Source organism: Macaca nemestrina, chromosome X (genome assembly GCF_043159975.1).
Source record: "Macaca nemestrina isolate mMacNem1 chromosome X, mMacNem.hap1, whole genome shotgun sequence".
NCBI lineage: Eukaryota > Metazoa > Chordata > Mammalia > Primates > Cercopithecidae > Macaca > Macaca nemestrina.
The window spans coordinates 28874850-28898419 of record NC_092145.1 but is presented as its reverse complement, the minus strand read 5'-3'; the positions used below and the strand labels follow the sequence as shown (position 1 = coordinate 28898419).

Here is a 23570-nt window from a genome sequence, read left to right as displayed (position 1 = left end):
CAATTGGCAAAGCATCCAATAGCTCAGGAAAGAGCTCAGCTCCAGCAATCCAACAACTGGGCATTCCATAAGTAAGGTTATCTGAAACTCCCTAGACAGTGCTTGAATCTTAGCAAATGACCATCAGTGCAAAATAATCTGGCTAGATATAAATATATGAAAGAGGGAATAAACCCAAACAACAGTAAAAATACCCATAGGGTATGAAAATGAGGTGGCCACACAAAGTTAAAAACAGAGGCAAAGGCTAATTTCAAAGCCATGCTTTGTTGAAAATTCTCTATACAACTCTAGTCAAAGGCTAGAGGTGAAAACAAAAGCCCATGACAATTATCTGAGTTAATTATATTGGAAAATTTATCCCTCCTTAAATTGTAAGAACCTGAGTCAAATTTTGAGCTTGTTTTAGGCACAAATTATCTGGTTATTACTTTAGGTCACTGTATTAATCTGTTCTCACACTGCTAACAAAGACATACCCAAGACTGGGTAATTTATAAAGGAAAGAGGTTTAATTGACTCACATTTCTGCATTGTTGGGGAGGCCTCAGGGAACTTGCAGTCATGGCAGAAGGGGAAGCAAACACATCCTTCTTCACATGGCAGCAAGAAGGAGAAGTGCAGAGCAAAGAAGGGAAAAGCCCCTTATAAGACTATCAGATCCTGTGAGAACTCACTATTGTAAGAGCAGCATGGGGGAACTGCCTTCCTGATCTAGTCACCTCCCACCAGGTCCTTCCTGCAACATGTGGGGATTACAATTTGGATTACAATTCAGAATGAGATTTGGGTGGGAACAGAGAGCTAGACCATATCAGTCACTAAGATAACATATTTTTATTTTTAAATTATGCTACTCTTATAAAATAATACATGCTCACTGTAAAAAATAAATCAATTCATATAGAAAGATACAAGAACAAAAATAAAAATCCCCTGAAATTCCATATTGAATAATGTTTCTATTTTATTTTATTTTATTTTATTTTTTTAGGACTTCAATGTAATCTTATCTTTTTTTTTTTTAAATTTATTTATTATTATTATACTTTAAGTTGTAGGGTACATTTGCATAACATGCAGGTTTGTTACATATGTATACTTGTGCCTTGTTGGTGTGCTGCACCCATTAACTCGTCATTTACATCAGGTATAACTTCCAATGCAATCCCTCCCGCCTCCCCCCTCCCCATGATAGGCCCCGGTGTGCGATGTTACCCTTCCTGAGTCCAAGTGATCTCATTGTTCAGTTTCCACCTATGAGTGAGAACATGCGGTGTTTGGTTTTCTGTTCTTGTGATAGTTTGCTAAGAATGATGGTTTCCAGCTGCATCCATGTCCCTACAAAGGACACAAACTCATCCTTTTTGATGGCTGCATAGTATGTGTATATGTGCCACGGTGTATATGTGCCACATTTTCTTAATCCAATCTGTCACTGATGGACATTTGGGTTGATTCCAAGTCTTTGCTATTGTGAATAGTGCCGCAATAAACATACGTGTGCATGTGTCTTTATAGCAGCATAATTTATAATCCTTTGGGTATATACCCAGTAATGGGATGGCTGGGTCATATGGTACATCTAGTTCTAGATCCTTGAGGAATCGCCATACTGTTTTCCATAATGGTTGAACTAGTTTACAATCCCACCAACAGTGTACAACTGTTCCTATTTCTCCACATCCTCTCCAGCACCTGTTGTTTCCTGACTTTTTAATGATCGCCATTCTAACTGGTGTGAGATGGTATCTCATTGTGGTTTTGATTTGCATTTCTCTGATGGCCAGTGATGAGGAGCATTTTTTCATGTGTCTGTTGGCTGTATGAATGTCTTCTTTTGAGAAATGTCTGTTCATATCCTTTGCCCACTTTTTGATGGGGTTGTTTGTTTTTTTCTTGTCAATTTGTTTGAGTTCTTTGTAGGTTCTGGATATTAGCCCTTTGTCAGATGAGTAGATTGCAAAAGTTTTCTCCCATTCTGTAGGTTGCCTGTTCACTCTGATGGTAGTTTCTTTTGCTGTGCAGAAGCTCTTTAGTTTAATGAAATCCCATTTCTCAATTTTGGCTTTTGCTGCTGTTGCTTTTGGTGTTTTAGACATGAAGTCTTTGCCCATGCCTATGCTCTGAATGGTACTACCTAGGTTTTCCTCTAGGATTTTTATGGTATTAGGTCTAACATTTAAGTCTCTAATCCATCTTGAATTAATTTTCGTATAAGGAGTAAGGAAAGGATCCAGTTTCAGCTGTCTACTTACGGCTAGCCAATTTTCCCAGCACCATTTATTAAATAGGGAATCCTTTCCCCATTTCTTGTTTCTCTCAGGTTTGTCAAAGATCAGATGGCTGTAGATGTGTGGTATTATTTCTGAGGACTCTGTTCTGTTCCATTGGTCTATATCTCTGTTTTGGTACCAGTACCATGCTGTTTTGGTTACTGTAGCCTTGTAGTATAGTTTGAAGTCAGGTAGCGTGATGCCTCCAGCTTTGTTCTTTTGACTAAGGATTGTCTTGGAGATGCGGGCTCTTTTTTGGTTCCATATGAACTTTAAAGCGGTTTTTTCCAATTCTGTGAAGAAACTCATTGGTAGCTTCATGGGGATGGCATTGAATCTATAAATTACCTTGGGCAGTATGGCCATTTTCACGATATTGATTCTTCCTATCCATGAGCATGGTATGTTCTTCCATTTGTTTGTGTCCTCTTTGATTTCACTGAGCAGTGGTTTGTAGTTCTCCTTGAAGAGGTCCTTTACATCCCTTGTCAGTTGGATTCCTGGGTATTTGATTCTCTTTGAAGCAATTGTGAATGGAAGTTCATTCCTGATTTGGCTCTCTGTTTGTCTGTTACTGGTGTATAAGAATGCTTGTGATTTTTGCACATTAATTTTGTATCCTGAGACTTTGCTGAAGTTGCTTATCAGCTTAAGGAGATTTTGGGCTGAGACAATGGGGTTTTCTAAATATACAATCATGTCATCTGCAAACAGGGACAATTTGACTTCTTCTTTTCCTAACTGAATACCCTTGATTTCTTTCTCTTGCCTGATTGCCCTAGCCAGAACTTCCAACACTATGTTGAATAGGAGTGGTGAGAGAGGGCATCCCTGTCTTGTGTCAGTTTTCAAAGGGAATTTTTCCAGTTTTTGCCCATTCAGTATGATATTGCCTGTGGGTTTGTCATAGATAGCTCTTATTATTTTGAGGTACGTTCCATCAATACCGAATTTTTTGAGCGTTTGTAGCATGAAGGGTTGTTGAATTTTGTCAAAAGCCTTTTCTGCATCTATTGAGATAATCATGTGGTTCTTGTCTTTGGTTCTGTTTATATGCTGGATTATGTTTATTGATTTGCGAATGTTGAACCAGCCTTGCATCCCAGGGATGAAGCCCACTTGATCATGGTGGATAAGCTTTTTGATGTGTTGCTGAATCCGGTTTGCCAGTATTTTATTGAGGATTTTTGCATCGATGTTCATCAGGGATATTGGTCTAAAATTCTCTTTTTTTGTTGTGTCTCTGCCAGGCTTTGGTATCGGGATGATGTTGGCCTCATAAAATGAGTTAGGGAGGATTCCCTCTTTTTCTATTGATTGGAATAGTTTCAGAAGGAATGGTACCAACTCCTCCTTGTACCTCTGGTAGAATTCAGCTGTGAATCCATCTGGTCCTGGACTTTTTTTGGTTGGTAGGCTATTAATTATTGCCTCAATTTCAGAGCCTGCTATTGGTCTATTCAGGGATTCAACTTCTTCCTGGTTTAGTCGTGGAAGAGTGTAAGTGTCCAGGAAATTATCCATTTCTTCTAGATTTTCCAGTTTATTTGCGTAGAGGTGTTTATAGTATTCTCTGATGGTAGTTTGTATTTCTGTGGGGTCGGTGGTGATATCCCCTTTATCATTTTTAATTGCGTCGATTTGATTCTTCTCTCTTTTCTTCTTTATTAGTCTTGCTAGTGGTCTGTCAATTTTGTTGATCTTTTCAAAAAACCAACTCCTGGATTCATTGATTTTTTGGAGGGTTTTTTGTGTTTCTATCTCCTTCAGTTCTGCTCTGATCTTAGTTATTTCTTGCCTTCTGCTAGCTTTCGAATGTGTTTGCTCTTGCTTCTCTAGTTCTTTTAATTGCGATGTTAGAGTGTCAATTTTAGATCTTTCCTGCTTTCTCTTGTGGGCATTTAGTGCTATAAATTTCCCTCTACACACTGCTTTAAATGTGTCCCAGAGATTCTGGTATGTTGTATCTTTGTTCTCATTGGTTTCAAAGAACATCTTTATTTCTGCCTTCATTTCGTTATGTACCCAGTAGTCATTCAGGAGCAGGTTGTTCAGTTTCCATGTAGTTGAGCGGTTTTGATTGAGTTTCTTAGTCCTGAGTTCTAGTTTGATTGCACTGTGGTCTGAGAGACAGTTTGTTATAATTTCTGTTCTTGTACATTTGCTGAGGAGTGCTTTACTTCCAATTACATGGTCAATTTTGGAGTAAGTACGATGTGGTGCTGAGAAGAATGTATATCCTGTTGATTTGGGGTGGAAAGTTCTATAGATGTCTATTAGGTCTGCTTGCTGCAGAGATGAGTTCAATTCCTGGATATCCTTGTTAACCTGTCTCGTTGATCTGTCTAATGTTGACAGTGGAGTGTTGAAGTCTCCCATTATTATTGTATGGGAGTCTAAGTCTCTTTGTAAGTCTCTAAGGACTTGCTTTATGAATCTGGGTGCTCCTGTATTGGGTGCATATATATTTAGGATAGTTAGCTCTTCCTGTTGAATTGATCCCTTTACCATTATGTAATGGCCTTCTTTGTCTCTTTTGATCTTTGATGGTTTAAAGTCTGTTTTATCAGAGACTAGTATTGCAACCCCCACTTTTTTTTGTTCTCCATTTGCTTGGTAAATCTTCCTCCATCCCTTTATTTTGAGCCTATGTATGTCTCTGCGTGCGAGATGGGTCTCCTGAATACAGCAGACTGATGGGTCTTGACTCTTTATCCAGTTTGCCAGTCTGTGTCTTTTAATTGGAGCATTTAGTCCATTTACATTTAAGGTTAAGATTGTTATGTGTGAACTTGATCCTGCCATTATGATATTAACTGGTTATTTTGCTCGTTAGTTGATGCAGTTTCTTCCTTGCCTTGATGGTCTTTACATTTTGGCATGTTTTTGCAATGGCTGGTACCGGTTGTTCCTTTCCATGTTGAGTGCTTCCTTCAGGGTCTCTTGTAAGGCAGGCCTAGTGGTGACAAAATCTCTAAGCATTTGCTTATCTGTAAAGGATTTTATTTCTCCTTCACTTATGAAACTTAGTTTGGCTGGATATGAAATTCTGGGTTTAAAATTCTTTTCTTTAAGAATGTTGAATATTGGCCCCCACTCTCTTCTGGCTTGGAGAGTTTCTGCCGAGAGATCTGCTGTTAGTCTGATGGGCTTCCCTTTGTGGGTAACCCAACCTTTCTCTCTGGCTGCCCTTAAGATTTTTTCCTTCATTTCAACTTTGGTGAATCTGGCAATTATGTGTCTTGGAGTTGCTCTTCTCGAGGAGTATCTTTGTGGCGTTCTCTGTATTTCCTGGATTTGAATGTTGGCCTGCCCTACTAGGTTGGGGAAGTTCTCCTGGATGATATCCTGAAGAGTGTTTTCCAACTTGGTTCCATTTTCCCCCTCACTTTCAGGCACCCCAATCAGACGTAGATTTGGTCTTTTTACATAATCCCATACTTCTTGCAGGCTTTGTTCATTTCTTTTTCTTCTTTTTTCTTTTGGTTTCTCTTCTCGCTTCATTTCATTCATTTGATCCTCAATCGCAGATACTCTTTCTTCCAGTTGATCGAGTCGGTTACTGACGCTTGTGCATTTGTCACGTATTTCTCGTGTCATGGTTTTCATCTCTTTCATTTCGTTTATGACCTTCTCTGCATTAATTACTCTAGCCATCAATTCTTCCACCTTTTTTTCAAGATTTTTAGTTTCTTTGCGCTGGGTACGTAATTCCTCCTTTAGCTCTGAGAAATTTGATGGACTGAAGCCTTCTTCTCTCATCTCGTCAAAGTCATTCTCCGTCCAGCTTTGATCCGTTGCTGGCGATGAGCTGCGCTCCTTTGCCGGGGGAGATGCGCTCTTATTTTTTGAATTTCCAGCTTTTCTGCCCTGCTTTTTCCCCATCTTTGTGGTTTTATCTGCCTCTGGTCTTTGATGATGGTGATGTACTGATGGGGTTTTGGTGTAGGTGTCCTTCCTGTTTGATAGTTTTCCTTCTAACAGTCAGGACCCTCAGCTGTAGGTCTGTTGGAGATTGCTTGAGGTCCACTCCAGACCCTGTTTGCCTGGGTATCAGCAGCAGAGGCTGCAGAAGATAGAATATTGCTGAACAGTGAGTGTACCTGTCTGATTCTTGCTTTGGAAGCTTCCTCTCAGGGGTGTACTCCACCCTGTGAGGTGTGGGGTGTCAGACTGCCCCTAGTGGGGGATATCTCCCAGTTAGGCTGCTCAGGGGTCAGGGACCCACTTGAGCAGGGAGTCTGTCCCTTCTCAGATCTCAGCCTCCGTGTTGGGAGATCCACTGCTCTCTTCAAAGCTGTCAGACAGAGTCGTTTGCGTCTGCAGAGGTTTCGGCTGTGTTTGTTATTGTTTACTGTGCCCTGTCCCCAGAGGTGGAGTCTACAGAGACAGGCAGGTTTCCTTGAGCTGCTGTGAGCTCCACCCAGTTCGAGCTTCCCAGCAGCTTTGTTTACCTACTTAAGCCTCCGCAATGGCGGGTGCCCCTCCCCCAGCCTCGCTGCTGCCTTGCTGGTAGATCACAGACTGCTGTGCTAGCAATGAGGGAGGCTCTGTGGGTGTGGGACCCTCCCGGCCAGGTGTGGGATATGATCTCCTGGTGTGCCTGTTTGCTTAAAGCGCAGTATTGGGGTGGGAGTTACCCGATTTTCCAGGTGTTGTGTGTCTCAGTTCCCCTGGCTAGGAAAAGGGATTCCCTTCCCCCTTGCGCTTCCCAGGTGAGGCAATGCCTCGCCCTGCTTCAGCTCTCGCTGGTTGGGCTGCAGCAGCTGACCAGCACCGATCGTCCGGCACTCCCCAGTGAGATGAACCCAGTACCTCAGTTGAAAATGCAGAAATCACCGGTCTTCTGTGTCACTCGTGCTCAATGTTTTTATTTTAATTTAAAAGTTTGTGTGTAGCAGAGGTGGAGCAAGGTGACGGAATAGAAAACTCTACCAATCCTGCCCTACAGGAAGGACACTAGGTTTAAAAATATCTACACAGAAAACAACAACAACAAAAACAAAACAAAAACAGCTTCATAAGAAAAAATATCAGGTGAGCACTTACAGTACCTGATTTTAACTTCATGTTGCTAAAAGAGGCACTGAAGAGAAAGAAAACAGGCCTGAATCACAGAGGTCACCCATTCCCCTCCCTTGGCAGCAGAGCACTAGTACGTACAGCATCTCTGGGTGCTGGTGAAAGAAGAACACAGCAATTGTGAGGCTCTGAACTCAGTGTTGTCCTGTAAGAGCAGAAAGGAAAACCCAACTAAACTGAGCTGACACCCCCCACCACCCCCGCACTGAGGGATCATTTAAAGGATCCCTAGCCAGAAGAGAATCACCAATTCCAGGAACTTATGTTCCTACAAATTTCACCACCAAGGGCTACAGTGCTCCAAGTCTCTAAATGAACTTGAAAGGCAGTCTAAGCTATAATGACTGCAACATTTATATAAGTTCTAGTGCTGAAATAGGCCCAGAGACAGTGAACTGGGGTCATGAAACTTACTGAGACACCAGCTGGGGCAGCCAGGGAAATGCTAACATCAACCCTCCCTGAACAGCAGGTGGCATAGCTCATGGCTCCAAAAGATATCCCTTCCATCTGCTTGAGGAAAGGAGAGGAAAGAGTGGGGAGGATTTTGTCTAGCATTTTGAATACCAGCTCAGTCACAGCAGAATAGGACACCAGTCAGAGTTTTGAGGCCCCGGTTCCAGGCCATAGTGCCTAGATGACATTCCTAAACACAACCTGGGCCAGAAGCAGACTCACTGCCTTGAAGAAAAGGACTCAATCCTGGTAGCATTCATCATCTGCTAACTGAAGAGCCCTTGTGCCCTGAGTAATCCACAGCAGTACTCAGATCTACATTGAGAAACCTGGGTGAGACTCTGAGACTTGCTGGCTTCAGGTGAGACTCAGAAAATTATCAGTTGTGGTGGCTACCAGACAAAACTTCTGTTTGAGAGAAGCAGAGGGAAAAGTGAATATGACATTGTCTTGAACATCCGGTACCAGCAAAGCCACAGAGGGGTAGAGCGCCAAAAGGGCTTTGGCAGTTCCTGTTTCCAGGACTTCACACTTGGATGAGATGTCTGGACCTGCCCTGGGCCAGAGGGGAGCCCACTGCCCTGAAGAGTGAATCCTGGGCCAAGCAGCATTCACAAAAGGTGACATAAGAGACCTTGGGCCTTAAGGGAACACTGGTGGTAGTCTGGCAAGAGAAGAAGTGCATCTTGGGGTTTGAGTGCCAACTCAGCCACAGTACAATAGAAAACCAGGTAGAGTTATAAGGTTTTTAGTTCTATCCCTGACTCCTGATTAGCACTTCTGGACCCACCCAAAGCCTAAGAGACCTTTCTGCCCTGAAGGGAAGGGCATAGGCCTAGCTGGCTTTGCCACCTGATTAACGTAGAGCCCCAGGGCCTTGACCAAACATAGGCAGTAGACAGGAAGTAGTTTAGCCTGACTAAGAAAAAAATAGAGAAAAATTCAAATAAATAAATCAGAAATGCAAAAAGAGACATAATAATTACAACTGATACTGTAGAAATTCAAATGATCATTAGAGACTACTATGAGAACTATACACCAATAAATTGAAAAATCTTGAAAAAAATTGATTAATTCTTAGATACATATGACCTATCAAAATTTAACTGTAACAAAATCCAAAATCTGAACTGACCAATCACAAGTAATGAGATGGAAGTCATAATAAAAAGTCTCCCACTAAAGAAAAGTCTGGGACCCTATGGCTTCACTGCTGAATTCTACCAAACATTTAAAGAAGAACTAATAGCAATCCTATTTAAACTATTCCTAAAAATAGAGGAGGAGGGACTACTTTCCAACTCATTGTATGAGGCCAGTATTATCCTGAAAACAAAGCCAGACAAACACACATTTAAAAAAAAAAGTGTACAGTCCAATATATCTGATAAATATTGAGGCAAAAATCTTCAACAAAATTTTAGTAAATCAAATTTAACAATGCATTAGAAAGGTCATTCATCATGATCAACTGGAGTTTATCCCTGTGATGCAAGGATGGTTCAACATACACAAATCAATCAATGAAACACATCCTATCAACACAATGAAAGACAAAAATAATATAGTAAGTTTAGTTGATGCTTTTGATTTTACAGGCTCAGAGGCAGAAGGGACTTGCCTTGTCTCAGACGAGACTTTGGACTTTGAATTTTGAGTTAATGCTGAAATTAGTTAAGACTTTGAGGAGCTATTGGGAAGGCAAGATTGATTGATTTAGAAATGTGAGGACATGAGATTTGGGAAGGGCTAGGGGTTAAATAATATGGTTTGGCTGTGTCTCCATCCAAATCTCATCTTGAATTGTAGCTGCCACAATTCCCATGTGTCATGGGAGTGACCCAGTGAGAGGTAATTGAATCACTGGGATGGGTCTTTCCCATGTTGTTCTCATGATAGTGAATAAGTGTCATGAGATCTGATGGTTTTATAAAAAGGAGTTCCCCTGCTCAAATTCTCTCTCTTTGGCTGCCAACATTCATGTTAGACATGACTTTCTCCTTATTCCACCATGATTGTGAGGCCTCCCCAGCCATTTGGAACTGTGAGCCCATTAAACTTCCTTTTCTTTGTAAATAACCCAGCCTCAGGTGTGTATTTATCAGCAGCATAAAAAGACTAATACACAATTGTATAGGGAAAAAAAAAACCCTAATAATTTGACTGAAAAAATGGCAAAATATTTGAATAGGCATTTCTCAAAAGAAGACATACATGTGGCAAACATGCATATGAAAAGATGCTCAACTTCCTTGATCTTCAGAGAAATACAAATCAAAACTATAATAAGATATCATCTCACCCAGCAAAAATGACTTTTATCCAAAAGATAGGTAAAACAAATACTGGCAAGGATGTGAAGAAACTGGAACCCTCACACATTGTTTTGTGGGAATGTAAATTGTACAACCACTACTGAGAACAATTTGGAGGTTCCTCAAGAAACCAAAAATAGAGCTACAATATTACCCAGCAATCCCACAACTTGGTATATACAACCATATAAAAGGAAATCAATATACTGAAGAGGTATCTATGCTCTTATCTTTGTTTCAGCACTGTTCACAATAGCCAAGATTTGGAAGCAACCTAAGTGTTCATCAACAGATAAATAGATAATGTGGGATTGCTGAAGCATGTGGTAGCTCCATTTTTAGTTTTACGAGGACCCTCCAAATTTTTCTCCATAGTGGTTGTACTAATTTAGATTCCCACCAACTCCGTATAAGGCTTCTATTTTTTTTCACATCCTCACCAGCATTTGTTATTATCTGTCTTTTGGAGATAAGCCATTTTAACTGTGATGAGATGACATTTCATACTAGTTTTTATATGCATTTCTTGGATGATCAATGATGTTGAGCATCTTTTCATATATCCATTTGCCATTTGTATTTCTTCTTGTGAGACATAGCTATTCAGATCTTTTCCTCATTTTTAATTGTACTATTAGATTTTTTCCTATGGAGTTGTTTGAGCTCCTTATATATTCTACTTATTAATCCTTTGTCAGATGGATAGTTTTTAAATATTTTCTCCCATTCTGTGGGTTGCCTCTTTACTTTGTTGGTTATATCCTTTGCTGTTCAAAAGATTTTTATCTTGAAGTAGTCCCATTTGTTTATTTCTGTTTTTGTTGACTGTGTTTTTGATGTATTATCAAGAAATCTTTTACAAGTCCAATGTCTTGGACAGTTACCCCAGTGTTACCCTTAGAACTTTCATAGTTGGAGTGCTTATATTTAAGTCTTTAATTTGCTTTGATTTGATTTTTGTATGTGGTGAGAGATAGGAATCTACTCTCATTCTTCTACCTAAAGACATCCAGTTTTCTTAGCATTTATTAAAAGACTGTCCTTTTCCCAAAGTATGTTTTTGACACCTTTGTCAAAAATGAGCTCACTGCAGATGTCTGGATATGTTTCTGAGTTATCTATTCTTTTCCAGTAGTCTATGTGTCTATTTGTATTGAGTACCGTGTTGTTTTGGCTACTATAACTCTGTAGGACAATTTGAGGTCAGGTACTGTCATTCTTCCAGTTTTGTACTTTCTGCTCAGTATAGCTTTGGCTATTCTGTGTATTTTGTGGTTGCATCTAAATTTTAGGATTGCTTTTTTTATTTCTGTGAAGAATGTCATTAATATTTTGATAAGAATTACATTGAATCTGTAGATTCCTTTGGGAAGTATGAATATTTTAACAATATTTATTCTTCCAACTTATAAACATAGAATATTTTTCCATTTTTTGTTCTCTTCAATATCTTACTACTTTGTTTTACAGTTTTAATCATAGAGATCTTTCACTTCTTTGGTTAATTTCTAGGTATGTAATTTTATTTACAGCTATTAAAATAAGATTACTTTTTATTTCTATTTCAGATTGTTCACTGTTGACATATAGAAAAGCTAGTGACTTTTGTGTGTTGCTTTTGTGTTCTGCCACTTTACTGAATTTGTTGATCAGTTCTAATTTTTTTTTGGTGGAATCCTTAAGTTTTTTCCAAATATAAGATCATATCTGTAAACAAGGACACATTGTTTTTTTTAAATTTGGGTTTATTATATTGCTTTCTCTCATCTGATTGCTATAGCTAGGACTTCCAGTACTCTGTTGAATAACAGTTGTGATAGTGGGCATCCTTGTCCTGTTTCAGATCTTGGAGAAAAGGTTTTAATTTGTCCCCATTCTGTATAATACTAACTGTGGGTCTGTCATATATGGCTCCTATTTTGTTGAGAAATGTCCCTTCTATCTCAGTTTTTTTAGAGTTTCCATCATGAAGCATTGCTGAATTTTATCAAATGCTATTTCAGCATCAATTGAAATGATCATATGATTTTTATCTTTCATTTCTTGACATGATGTATCACATTGATTTGCGTATATTGAACCATCCTTGCATTGCTGGAATTAAACCCATTTGGTGATGATAAACAATCATTTAAATATAAATTTACATTCAGTTCAGTAATATTTTGTTGAGGATTTTTGCATCAATATTCATAAGATATATTGACCTGTAATTTCTTTCTTTCTTTATTTGTATTTGTGTGGTTTATGTATCAGTGTAATACTGAACTCTTAGATCTAGTTTGAAAGTATTCCCTCTGCCTGTATTTTTTACAATAGTTTAAGTGGAATGCATATTACTTTTTCTCTATATGTTTGGTAGACTTCAGTAGTAAAGCCATCAGACCCAGTCATTTTTGGCTGAAATACTTTTTATTGTGACTTTGATCTCATTACTTGTTATTTATGTTTATGTTTTCAATTTATTCATGGGTCAATCTTGGTAAGTTATATGTGCCTAGGAATTTATTGATTTATTCTTTATTTTCCAATTCATTGGCATATAGTTGCTCATAGCAACTTTGTATTCCTTTGTATTTCTGCAGTACTGGTTGTAATGTCTCCCTTTTCATCTCTATTTTAGTTATTTGGGCATTTTGTCTTTTTTTCTCAGTTTGGCTAACATTTTGTATGTTTTGTTTACCTTTTCAAAATGCCAGCTTTTTGTTTTATTGGTCTTTTATATTATTTTCTTCATTTTAATTTTATTTATTTTCACACTTACCTTTGTATTTATTGTCTTCTACTAATTTTGAGCTTAATTTGCTCTTCTTTTTCTACTTATTTAAGATGCATGATTAGGTTATGGATTTGAGCTGTTCTTCTCTTTTGATGTAGACACTTTTGGCTATAAACTACCCTATCAGTACTGTCTTCACTATATCTCATAGCTTTCAGAATGTCGTTTTTGTATTATAATTTGTTTCAAGAAATTTTAAAATTTACCTCTTAATCTTTTCATTGACCACTGATCATTCAGGAGCATATTGTTTAATTTCCATGTGTTACTATAGTTTCCAAAATTCCTGTTGCTATGGATTTCTGATTTTAGTTTATTTTGTTAAGAGAAGATATTTCTTATTATTTTATTTCTTAAAATGTGCTGTGGCCTAACATATGGTGTACTTTTGAGAATCATCCATGTGCTTAGGAGAATGTATATTCCACACTCGTTGAATGAAGTGTTCTGTCAAATATCTATTAGGTCCATTTGGTCCTATGTATTCACTTTACATATCAAGGTACTCCAGTGATGGGTGCATTATATTTGCAGGTGTTACATCCTTTTTCAGAATTGACCCTATATCATTATATAATGACCCTCTTTGTCTCTATAGTTTTTCAGACAAAATATAATTTAAGTATAGCTTCTCCTGGTCTTTCTTGTTTTTCATTTTCATAGAATACCTTTTTTTAATTCCTTAAATATGTCATGCCACTTTCTTCTGACTTGTGAGGTTTCTACTGAAATGTCTGCTGCCAAATATATTGCAGCCCCATCATGTGGTATTTGTTCTTTTCTCTTACTGCTTTTAGAATCCTTTCTTTATCCTTAACCTTTTGGCATTTGCTTTTTAAATGCCTTGAGGTGGTCTTATTAGGGCTAAATCTGCTTGGTGTTCTACATCCTTTTAGTATTTGGTTATTTATCTCTTTCTCTAGGTTTGCAAAGTTGTTATTATCCCATTGAATGAACTTTCCATCCCTCTCTCTCTCTAACTCCTATTTATGGCCAATAACTTAAATACGCTGTTTTGAGGCTATTTACCAAGGCATGAATTTTTTTTTCTTTTGTCTCCTCTAACTTTGTATTTTCAAATAGCCTGTCTCGAATCTCACTAATTCCTTTTCCTGCCTTGAAGAGGGACCCCAGTTTTTATGCCTAGCCTTAGAGAAGACTGGAACAGAGAGACAGGAGAACAGGGGAAGATCAGAGAATATCTTTTGCTTCTGAAGCTACTTCTGAGGATTTAATTTGGGGGCATTGTTTTCTGAGCCCAACACCATATTAGAAATTAAATCTGGGAAAATTTTAAAACACAGGAATATACAAGCACGTATTCCATTAATCATTAAAGCAATGACACCACATACAATGTAGCCTGAGAAAAACTCCCACTGCACCCTCAGGAGAGAATTACACTGAATCAGTCAAATAATATAATCATATAATAATGAAAATATCTTGACTCTGTGGGCCCTTTGAAAGGATATGGGGAGGGTGTCATTTTTCCCTAAACCAAATTTTAGAACTACTACTCTTAATGAACTAAATGTTACCTATCTTTTAAAAAACTAATCATGATATCTGGAGGTCTATGGAACAAAACGGAACTGGAATGTGGCATGTAGTCAAAAAGATTTTATGTTCTATTGTCCCTCTATCTAGTCAGTGGTTTAGAGCTAGTGAAAAAATAGTGCCCACTAGAATTCCAGGCCTAACCCCTCAAGCCTAGACTACAAGGCTACATCACCTTGTCAGTATTTCTCTGATGTGGTCAGAATATCACCTCATTAGAATCAGTAAATAAACTACGGATAACTGGGCCCCAGTACAGATCAATTGAATCAGAATCTCAGGGGTGGAGCCAAGGAATCTGCTATTTTAATAAGATACCCAGGTCAGTCTGTTGCTCAATAAACCTAGAAACCACAGAAATAACCAAGTGTTCAGTTCACCCTGAAGTGGTACAATGCTTCATACCTTTATTTGCTCTCATTTGACCATGTGCCAAAAGACCCAGTACCTCTATAAAGGTTCGTCACTTTGGCTCAGATCTTATTATAGGGCTGTTCAGACTTTGCTACCTGAATGATATTCCTTTAGAAATTTCCTGTAGAAATTTTCTAAGAGGCCCTCTCTTATTGCCTTGCCCTCAACAATCTGATCTTTCATCCCGTTGAACTCCCACACTAAGTAAACACACATATCAATTCATTACTCTAAGAACTAGAGGTAGAAGATCTGAAATAGTTCAAAAATAAGGCAAATAGACGACTATATAGCACTTGCAACTATCCAGGACCTTTAAACAAACACTTATGTCAGCAACATGGGCATACAGCATAATTTAGACAAGAATTAAGAATGGTCTTTCTAGATAGGCTTTATTATTATTTTAATTTTGAGTTTCATCAGCAAATTTTCCTGCACACTGAAATATAGTCTATAAAAGTGTTACACTTCCTCCAGCAAGCTATTTATTTGACCACTTGAGAGGGATGTAGGGAGGGCTTCTGGGTGGGAAATTTTTTTTCCCTCTAAAGTAACAAATCGTTTGGAGAATCCATCAATCAAATCTTCACTATCAGGAAACCATGCAACATTCTTTTTTCCCCAGCCCTTTCTCTTTAATCATCACACACTTTCAGTGATTCCTGTTGTGAAACACAAGATTCTAAAGCCCAATTAAATATGTGGTCAAATACAAAAATGCCCTCTTTATTTGAACACAGCTACTACATTAAATATAACAATGGGTGATTTATGTAGTGCCAATTGAAAAGTTTAAAGCATTATACGCCATGGGGTTTTTTTAATAGTGTGGTTAAGCCTCACCACCTTAATGATTTAGGAAAAGAAAAACGACCTTACATGTAGGAGGGATAGGTGGCCACCTACACAGTGCTAATTAATTTGTGCCAAGAAGTCTTCTTGCTCTAGAAATATCACCCATAGTTATATGAAACTAACATGTGTGAAGTGACTTACAGTTTGCAGAACAATTTCAAATAACTATATTTAATTTTCCCAACAGTTCTGAAATAGTTAGGAAAGACATTATCATCTCTATTTTACATAAAAAACACTGATTCTAATATATACAAGGAAATTATTATATTTAAACCACCTAGTATGTGACAGTTATTATTCATACATTACTTAACATAATTCTCTCTCTAATCCTATTTTACAGATAAGGAGAGTGAGGTTCAGAGAAGTTAAGAAACCTATCCAAGATAACACAGTTGATAAGTGGTAAAGCTGAGATTTGAACGCAGATTTGTGCCCTTATGATTCCAGAGTCAAAGCTCTTAACAGTTTTGAAAAACAGATTCATTTTTAGTAAACCAATAAAAGGTTTCCAACATGAATTTCCAGTGTGTTGTTTATAAGCACGATGAAATTAATCTGAAATATATTTTGTTTTTCAAACCAAGTGCTCAAGAAATTAAGCGTGCCCTCAACTCCTGGGCCCAGCAATTAAATCTGACATGGCAAATACATATATGACACCATTATAAACGTATGGCCTGACGTTTTCTGTAAACTTTAACCTGTTTTCATTAACTCTTCTCATTTTATTAGTCCATGTTTGCATCTTAATTTATATTATATGCCATCTATGAACATAAACATATTGCTTTTATGTTTTAATTTATATATTTATCTAATTCAGAAGGGTATTCTCCAGGGTTATCATTAATATCTCACTTGGACGACTCAAGCCCTGCCCCCTTTTCACCACACACACACACACACACACACACACACACACACACACACAGAGTACCCTGGAAATAACATGGGGAACCCCATATCTTCTATATGTTCAGCTCAAGAGCTCAACATTAATTAAATCTTAATATCGATAATGTTGGGCTCATATTGCTATTAGTTCCTCAGTAATGGTCACTTGATGCTGTCCTATAACTAATTCTTATTATCTGTCCCCCACCCCAATTGCTCCAAGACAGTGTTTTCAGTCCTCACCACCTTGCTGCATTATTAACTAACACTTCAATCACCTGCCACATCCCTGCGGAGGCAGACTTTCTGGGATGTGAGCATTATAGCTTGGATGATTTCTTCATTGCAGAACTACCTTTGGATGAGTGTCAACGAGTCCATGCATTAAAAAAAAAACCTAAACCTATATTTAGTACACATGTTTTTATCTGATCCACTTTTGTGATTGACCTAGAACTATAATTTGGAGGCCACGTGGTTAAATGAATGAAATATTGGCTTTGGTGTCAAATTGACTGTATCTGAATATTGTTTGTCATTTACTACCATGGGAAACTTCTACTTATTTTCCCTGACTCTCTTCTTCCTCATTTATAAAATGAGTATAATAATAATAGCTGCCTTAAAAGTTTACTGTGACCATTAAATGCGACAATGCATATCAAATGTCTGGTATACAGTAAGCGGTTAAAAAATAGATTTTCTTTTGCTTCTTCCTTTTTTTATTTTCATCTCACTTGCCCTGCTGCTACTAAATTTCTGGTTTTGACCCCCATGAGAGTAAGAAAAATGAGTGATATATGTTGAGGAAACTTCCGATAGCTTCTGATTTGTACAAGGAAATAACCTATTTGGAAGTAATTGCCATGTTACCCATCTTAAAACAAATATGTAAATATTTAAATCTGAAACAAAAAACTCCATAAAAGCAATAATAGTCTACTGAACTTCATACAGCTAGATCCAGCAGTGAAGCATATATTGTTAGTTGCTTTTGCCAGTACTGGTGGTGAAATAGCCACACTCTCACCTGTTCATTCTCATCAATTACCACACAGAGTTTGCAGGACAGCTGGGGGCAGAGAAGACAGAACTACTGCCTATAATTGTGTAATAGAATAATGCTGCCTGGCCCATTTTGGGAAAGTATCATGCTTTCACGATTCTCATGCTTTAATACATGGAATAAATGGCTACAGACTCCTCAAAAACCTGGTATATCTGCCAGAAGCACTTTTTGGACATCATAAACTTAGAGAGTTTTTCACATGCATAACCAAATTACATTTGGAAAGTGAGCAAATGGATAGGATTTTCTGATGACTGTCTCCCCAGAGGACAACATGACAATTTCCTTATAAGCTAGATGGAAACAGAGAAATTCATCTTTATGTCTTTATATCCTAAATTCTTATTTGAAGCAAAAGAGAAAGGATGTATTTTAAATGATACTTTGCCTTCATTTACACATCTGCAAAATTTCTTTAGAAAACCCACAGTAACATAATTTTGGTAGATCAATCACACTTTTTTAAAAATTTAAGATGGGGTTTCATTATATTTCCCAGGCTTGTCTCCAACAACTGGGCTCAATCCATCCTCCTGCCTCAGCCTCCTGAGTGGGTGGGATTACATGTGCATGCCACCATGCCCAGCAATCACATTTCTATTAAAGTCATAATTGCTGTGGAAAAGTGAATATATCTTTCTACAGACCTTAGTATTTCAATACAGTCATCAAAATTTCTTGAGAGGTACATCAATGGTATCTGGAACTGTGTCATGAATAAAGAGACTATGGGTAATGAAAGGACTTTATACCTTAGCTACTTCTTAGGCCCCCTTCAAAACTCTTGTTGAAATTTAATTGCCATTGTGACAATATTAAGAGGTGAGACTATTAAGATGAATCAGACCATGAGGTCTCCACTCTCATGAATAGACTAATGTTGATAACGCAGTAGTGAGTTTGGTATTGCTAGAGTGGGTTGGTATGAAAGTGAGTTTGGCCCTCTCTTCCTTGCTCTCTCTCACTCCCTTGTGCTTCCATTTTTTGTCATGGGATGCCACAGCAAGAAGGTCCTTGCCAGAAACCAGCTCCTTGATATTGGACTTTCCATCCTCTAAAACTGTGAAAAATACATTTCTTTTGTTTATAGATTACCCAGTCTCAAGTATTATGTTATAGCAGCAGAAGATGGACTAAAACAGCTGCTTTGCCAACTAGATTACTTTTTGGCAAATCTTCAACCTTCATTACCCATGTTTCCCTCCCCAAAGCTGTTATTTAAATGAAGTAAAGAAAAAGGCATATACTTTATTACTGAATTTTCAATGCTCGGTGGATGATTGAGTTAGCCTGACAGCTTTTTGCAAAAAGGTAGGTTTTGAGAGAGCTTTCTTTAACTTTGAAATTTGAATGTCTTCAAATATTTATTTATGGGTAAAACTTCTTGAATTATCTGATTGATCTCTATCTCTAAGGGGTCTAATTGGTACTTTATATTTCTATTTCTGCCAAATATGAGCCCTAGTTTTGATTTAAAATATGAACTACAAAATGCCAAATTTTTTTCTTTATTTCCACTTTGATAACTGTTCTTCCCATAGAATGGCATCTCCTTTTTTGCCCATGTATATTGTATCCATTTCTCAAAACACAGCTGAAGTTTTAATCCCACATAAACTGTGTCACAACTACTTTAAACCACAATTATAGTTCCTTCTTCTGAATTTCTATTGCAGTCTTAGCTTATACCATGCAGCTAATGGTCTGTGTCTATTTTTTATACAATTATACAATTTTTCAATAATTTTATAGATGTAACTTTGCCTCCCAAGAGAATTAGAACATTCCCTGAAATCAATATGGATTGAGTATTTAACTTTTTTAGTAAAATCAACACTTAACACACTAGTGAATGCATGCAGTAGGAATTCAATAAATATGGACTATTTGCACAAGAGAAAACAAGTTACAAACAAAATATGAGGTAATATCCATAAATTATACACTTCATGGCTTTGGAAAATTCTTAGTGCCATGGTCATTGTCATTGTCCCCAGCAATTTGGTTCCTATATTACACCGTACTCTTATGTAATCCAATTAAGATGATATCTTACCAAACAGCTATTTCTAGGTAAAAACAGTTTATTATTATAATAATTTGATAAGAACAAAAGACATTCCTCAGGCTTTGTTGCTATTATCAGGAAAAAAATATGCAACCTATTATACTGAAACTATTTATCTAAATGTGATTTGCCAACTATTAGCAGGCATTAACCCAAGTTGCAATTTCCTCTCTGATACGACAAGAAGTAAAAGAGCTTTAGCACTCCACAGCAATAATATTGCTAATAATACTGTTATTTTTACATGAGGACAAGGTGCTTAATAAACTGAAGCAAGAATAGAAACAGAATCTGGGGAATCAAGAGATTACTTAATAGTGAACCATGCTAGGCAAGTGAACTGATTCTTCTAGAAAATGTGATGGAAACATGCCACTTTCTTGTATAGATGGAGAAAACACACTCTGACAGGAAGATGTGAACTTGGAGACCCCAAAGGTCACTTCTATATGAGTTGTGTTGATTTGCAATAGTGACCATTCCTTTACATTAGTACTTCGTACTTATGCATTATTCTCTCTCTCTCTCTCTCTCACAGACACACAGACACCACATATCTAAAAATTGAAGCACATGATGTCTGAGTCTGTTATATTTCCTTAAGAGAAAAGAAATATACATTACTGTTGAACTTTAGCAGCATATGCTAATATTGAAAATAAGGAAGACACAATCTCCCAGGTCTAGCCTGCACAGCATAAATTTTATGTAAATTTAGGCAGGTTTGCCAAGTTTATGGCTTTGTCCTGGAGCAACGTTAGTTATCTTGGATGATGGAATGGTTGTTGTAATTTCAGAGCAATTAATCTGTAGATCAATGGCAGAAAAGAAAGCTGGGAAAGTACACTTGCTTAAAGTAAGGGAAGTGGATGAAATTTAGGCAGGACAAACAGAAAGTTCCCTAGCCAAAAAAGTTAAAAGGCCAAATCTGAGCTAATATTTATAAATTTATGATAACTGTTATGCCATTTATTCTGACCCTCCCAACTTGAGAGAAACTTCCAGAGCTGTATTACAGGAAATACACACACACACACACACACACATACACACACACAGAGACAGAGAGGGAGACAGAGACAGAGACAGAAAGAGAGTTTATAAACTAATAGGCAAGATGAAGGATATAACTGCAACGTGAGAGGCTAAAAAATAATGTCACAATGATTCTTAGAAGAGTTCTTGTTTCATCTTCACAGATAGAAAAGCAATTTAGCCCCCAAACTTTCGTTCCCCATCAAGTTAATAATATGCATCCCCAAACTGGAAGTTTAAATTACAATTTTAGGCACAGTCCTCTGCTGAATGCGTTTCCAGATTTGAGGAGACTTGACAACTACCTTGTATAAACTAAAACTTCATAAATAGCTCTTTAAAAAATATCACGCTTCCATGATTCTTCTAAATCTTTCTTGAAACGATTTGTCTTTCCAACTGCCCTGCATCAGAATTATTGTAGTGAATGGCTTTACCATCCATCTACTACTGTGCAAACACCAGTCCCACATTTAAGTTCAAAGGCGTGTCACAGATTCATCCCCACCCCTCCCCACTCCTTTTCTCCCTCCCTTCCTTAGCAACTGGTAACCCCAGAAAGATAACTCCAAATCTAGAAAGAAGCAGTTGGTCCCTGGCTTCATTCGAGTTGCCAAGCCTCTAAGGCAGAAGCAGGAGTCATTTCTCCAGACCGAGCTGGCCTGTTCAGCGGGTTATCTCCACCACCTCAGGAAAGCTATCCTGATCAAATTTCTGCATGGCTTGTATTGAAAACGTGTAAGTACAAAACCAAGTACAACTGTTTAATTTTGAAGGCAAAGTCAGTTTGAATTGCTTTATTGTGTAACTGGGACAGGGATGAGTGGATTGGAGGAAATGTGGGAGGAAATCAGAGACAAAAACTTGAAGGATATAAATTTAGTTACGAAGAATACTGGATTTAAGAGTGGCAACTTTGAAGTGTAATTTTGAAAGAAAATTTGCAAAGCCCTAGTCTAAACAGTGGGGTTTAAACATGAGGAAATTGTTACTCTAGGGTGTGGTGTTGGTTGAATGAAAGGAATTTTTAACAAAATTTGGTGTGAGTGTTGAATGATACCTCAAGAAGAGAAACTTGTGTTTGTTAACATAATTAACTTTTCTTTGACTTCTGTGAAGAAAAATATATTTTACTTTGGAAGACATACCAGAACAATCTTGCCAGAATCTGAATGCCAGGATTAGTGAATCATAGATCCTAGAGAGAATTGAAAAAGCTGGTATTTTCTATTATATGCTTATTATTGAGTTATGTGCATCTTCTAAGTTTCCTTGCTGCCTTGTGGAGGTGGGGAAATGAGGAAATAGGTCACTGAGTAGTCATGAAGGGTAATCTTGTAGCCTAGTACTAAAGAAGCCACCTGGGAAGAGGCCAGTGCACTGAGCAAGTATTTGGCTACACATAGGGGAGAGGGCACTCCCTTTTTCCCTGGTATATTTCAGTGAGCTCAGTCAATTACATATTTTATCTATTTTCTGGTCACTGCATTTCCATTTTTATTAGCTGTTTGATTTCTTTTTTTGCAAGCCTTGGAGGGCACGCCCCTTCACCCTTGGTAGTAGCTGTGGACAAAAATGGGAACCAGGAGCTGCACCTCGATATGCCCCTGCAATGTCTGAGTTCCAAGCCGGAGGATGACACAGAGCCCTGGGGTCTACCTCAAGTACTGCTGAGACCTTCCGTCAATGTGCTGACTGATCTGGCTAGCGAGCAACCGGAGTGCCCCTCTGAGAGAACAGGATCCTGCATTCCTGTTCATAGTTTGAGAGCTCTTAGACACCCCTATGGGCCACCACCTGCTGTTGCAGAAGAGTCCCTAGCAACAGCAGAAGTAAATAGCTCTGATGCACTGGCAGGCTGGAGGCAGGAGGGACAGGATGCTATTAATGTGTCCTGGGAAGTCTCTGGCAGCCCTCCTGCGCTGACAGTAGGGGGCACAAAGGTCAACAATGAGGGCACTGAGAGATGGAGTAATAATGCAAGGTTGTATGTGGCTTTGCCACGAGGTAAAGGGTTCTGTTCACCCAGGGGCCCACAAGTGAGAGGCCCTTCACATATTACCACCCTTAGATCAGGGATAGTAATGGAGGTGCCTCCCAGAAATACACGAATAGCCTGCAGAGGAAAGCTGGCTCATGTTTCTTTCCCACTCGGGGACCCATGCCACCCCATGCATAATTGGCCAAGGCCTATCCCGTTGTCTTCCAGTACTCCAGGTTTACCTCCTTGCTCTGCTGCTCATTGTTTCATCCCTCCTCGACCTCCGATTTTCAATCCATTTATTGCTATGCTTCTTCCTTTTGCTCCTCCTCCAATATTTCATCCTCCACTGCCTTCTTATTTTGTCCATTTCCATTCTGGGGGAATGCCAGCTCCTGCATCACCCAACAGAGAGCACAGCTGATGGCAAAAAGGAAGGATGAAAAAAGGGTTGTGGAAAGAGGTGAGAGGTGAAAGTTATTCATATATGCTTTTATATTTGAAACCTCGTACCCGTCCACACTCTGTTTAGCACGAATGTGCCCTGTTTGAAGCCTTGTACTCTCCCACACTCTGTTAAGCACTAATGTGCCCTACATACTGGAGATTCAATAAAGATTGTAAACTTTGAAATGTTGTAAATTATTTTTCAAAATACCACCGCAGGAACCAAAGCCTTGGATTTTGTATTCTATCTTTAAGTAATTAAAGCAGAAACAACCCTGTCAGTGTTTTCTAAATAGCTTAGTTAAATGACTGTTACTATTTTCTACT

The 23570-nt window shown here is 38.1% G+C and overlaps 1 protein-coding gene across 1 annotated transcript; it reads left to right on the top strand.

The window, feature by feature from the left end:
• The first annotated feature begins 21533 nt into the window (after window positions 1-21533).
• On the top strand, window positions 21534-23220 carry LOC105468447 (proline rich 32). The gene is made up of 2 exons (XM_011718613.2): window positions 21534-21553; window positions 22344-23220. Exons 1-2 carry the CDS (start codon window positions 21534-21536, stop codon window positions 23218-23220), a joined length of 897 nt encoding a protein of 298 aa, XP_011716915.2.
• The last annotated feature ends 350 nt before the right edge of the window (window positions 23221-23570 follow it).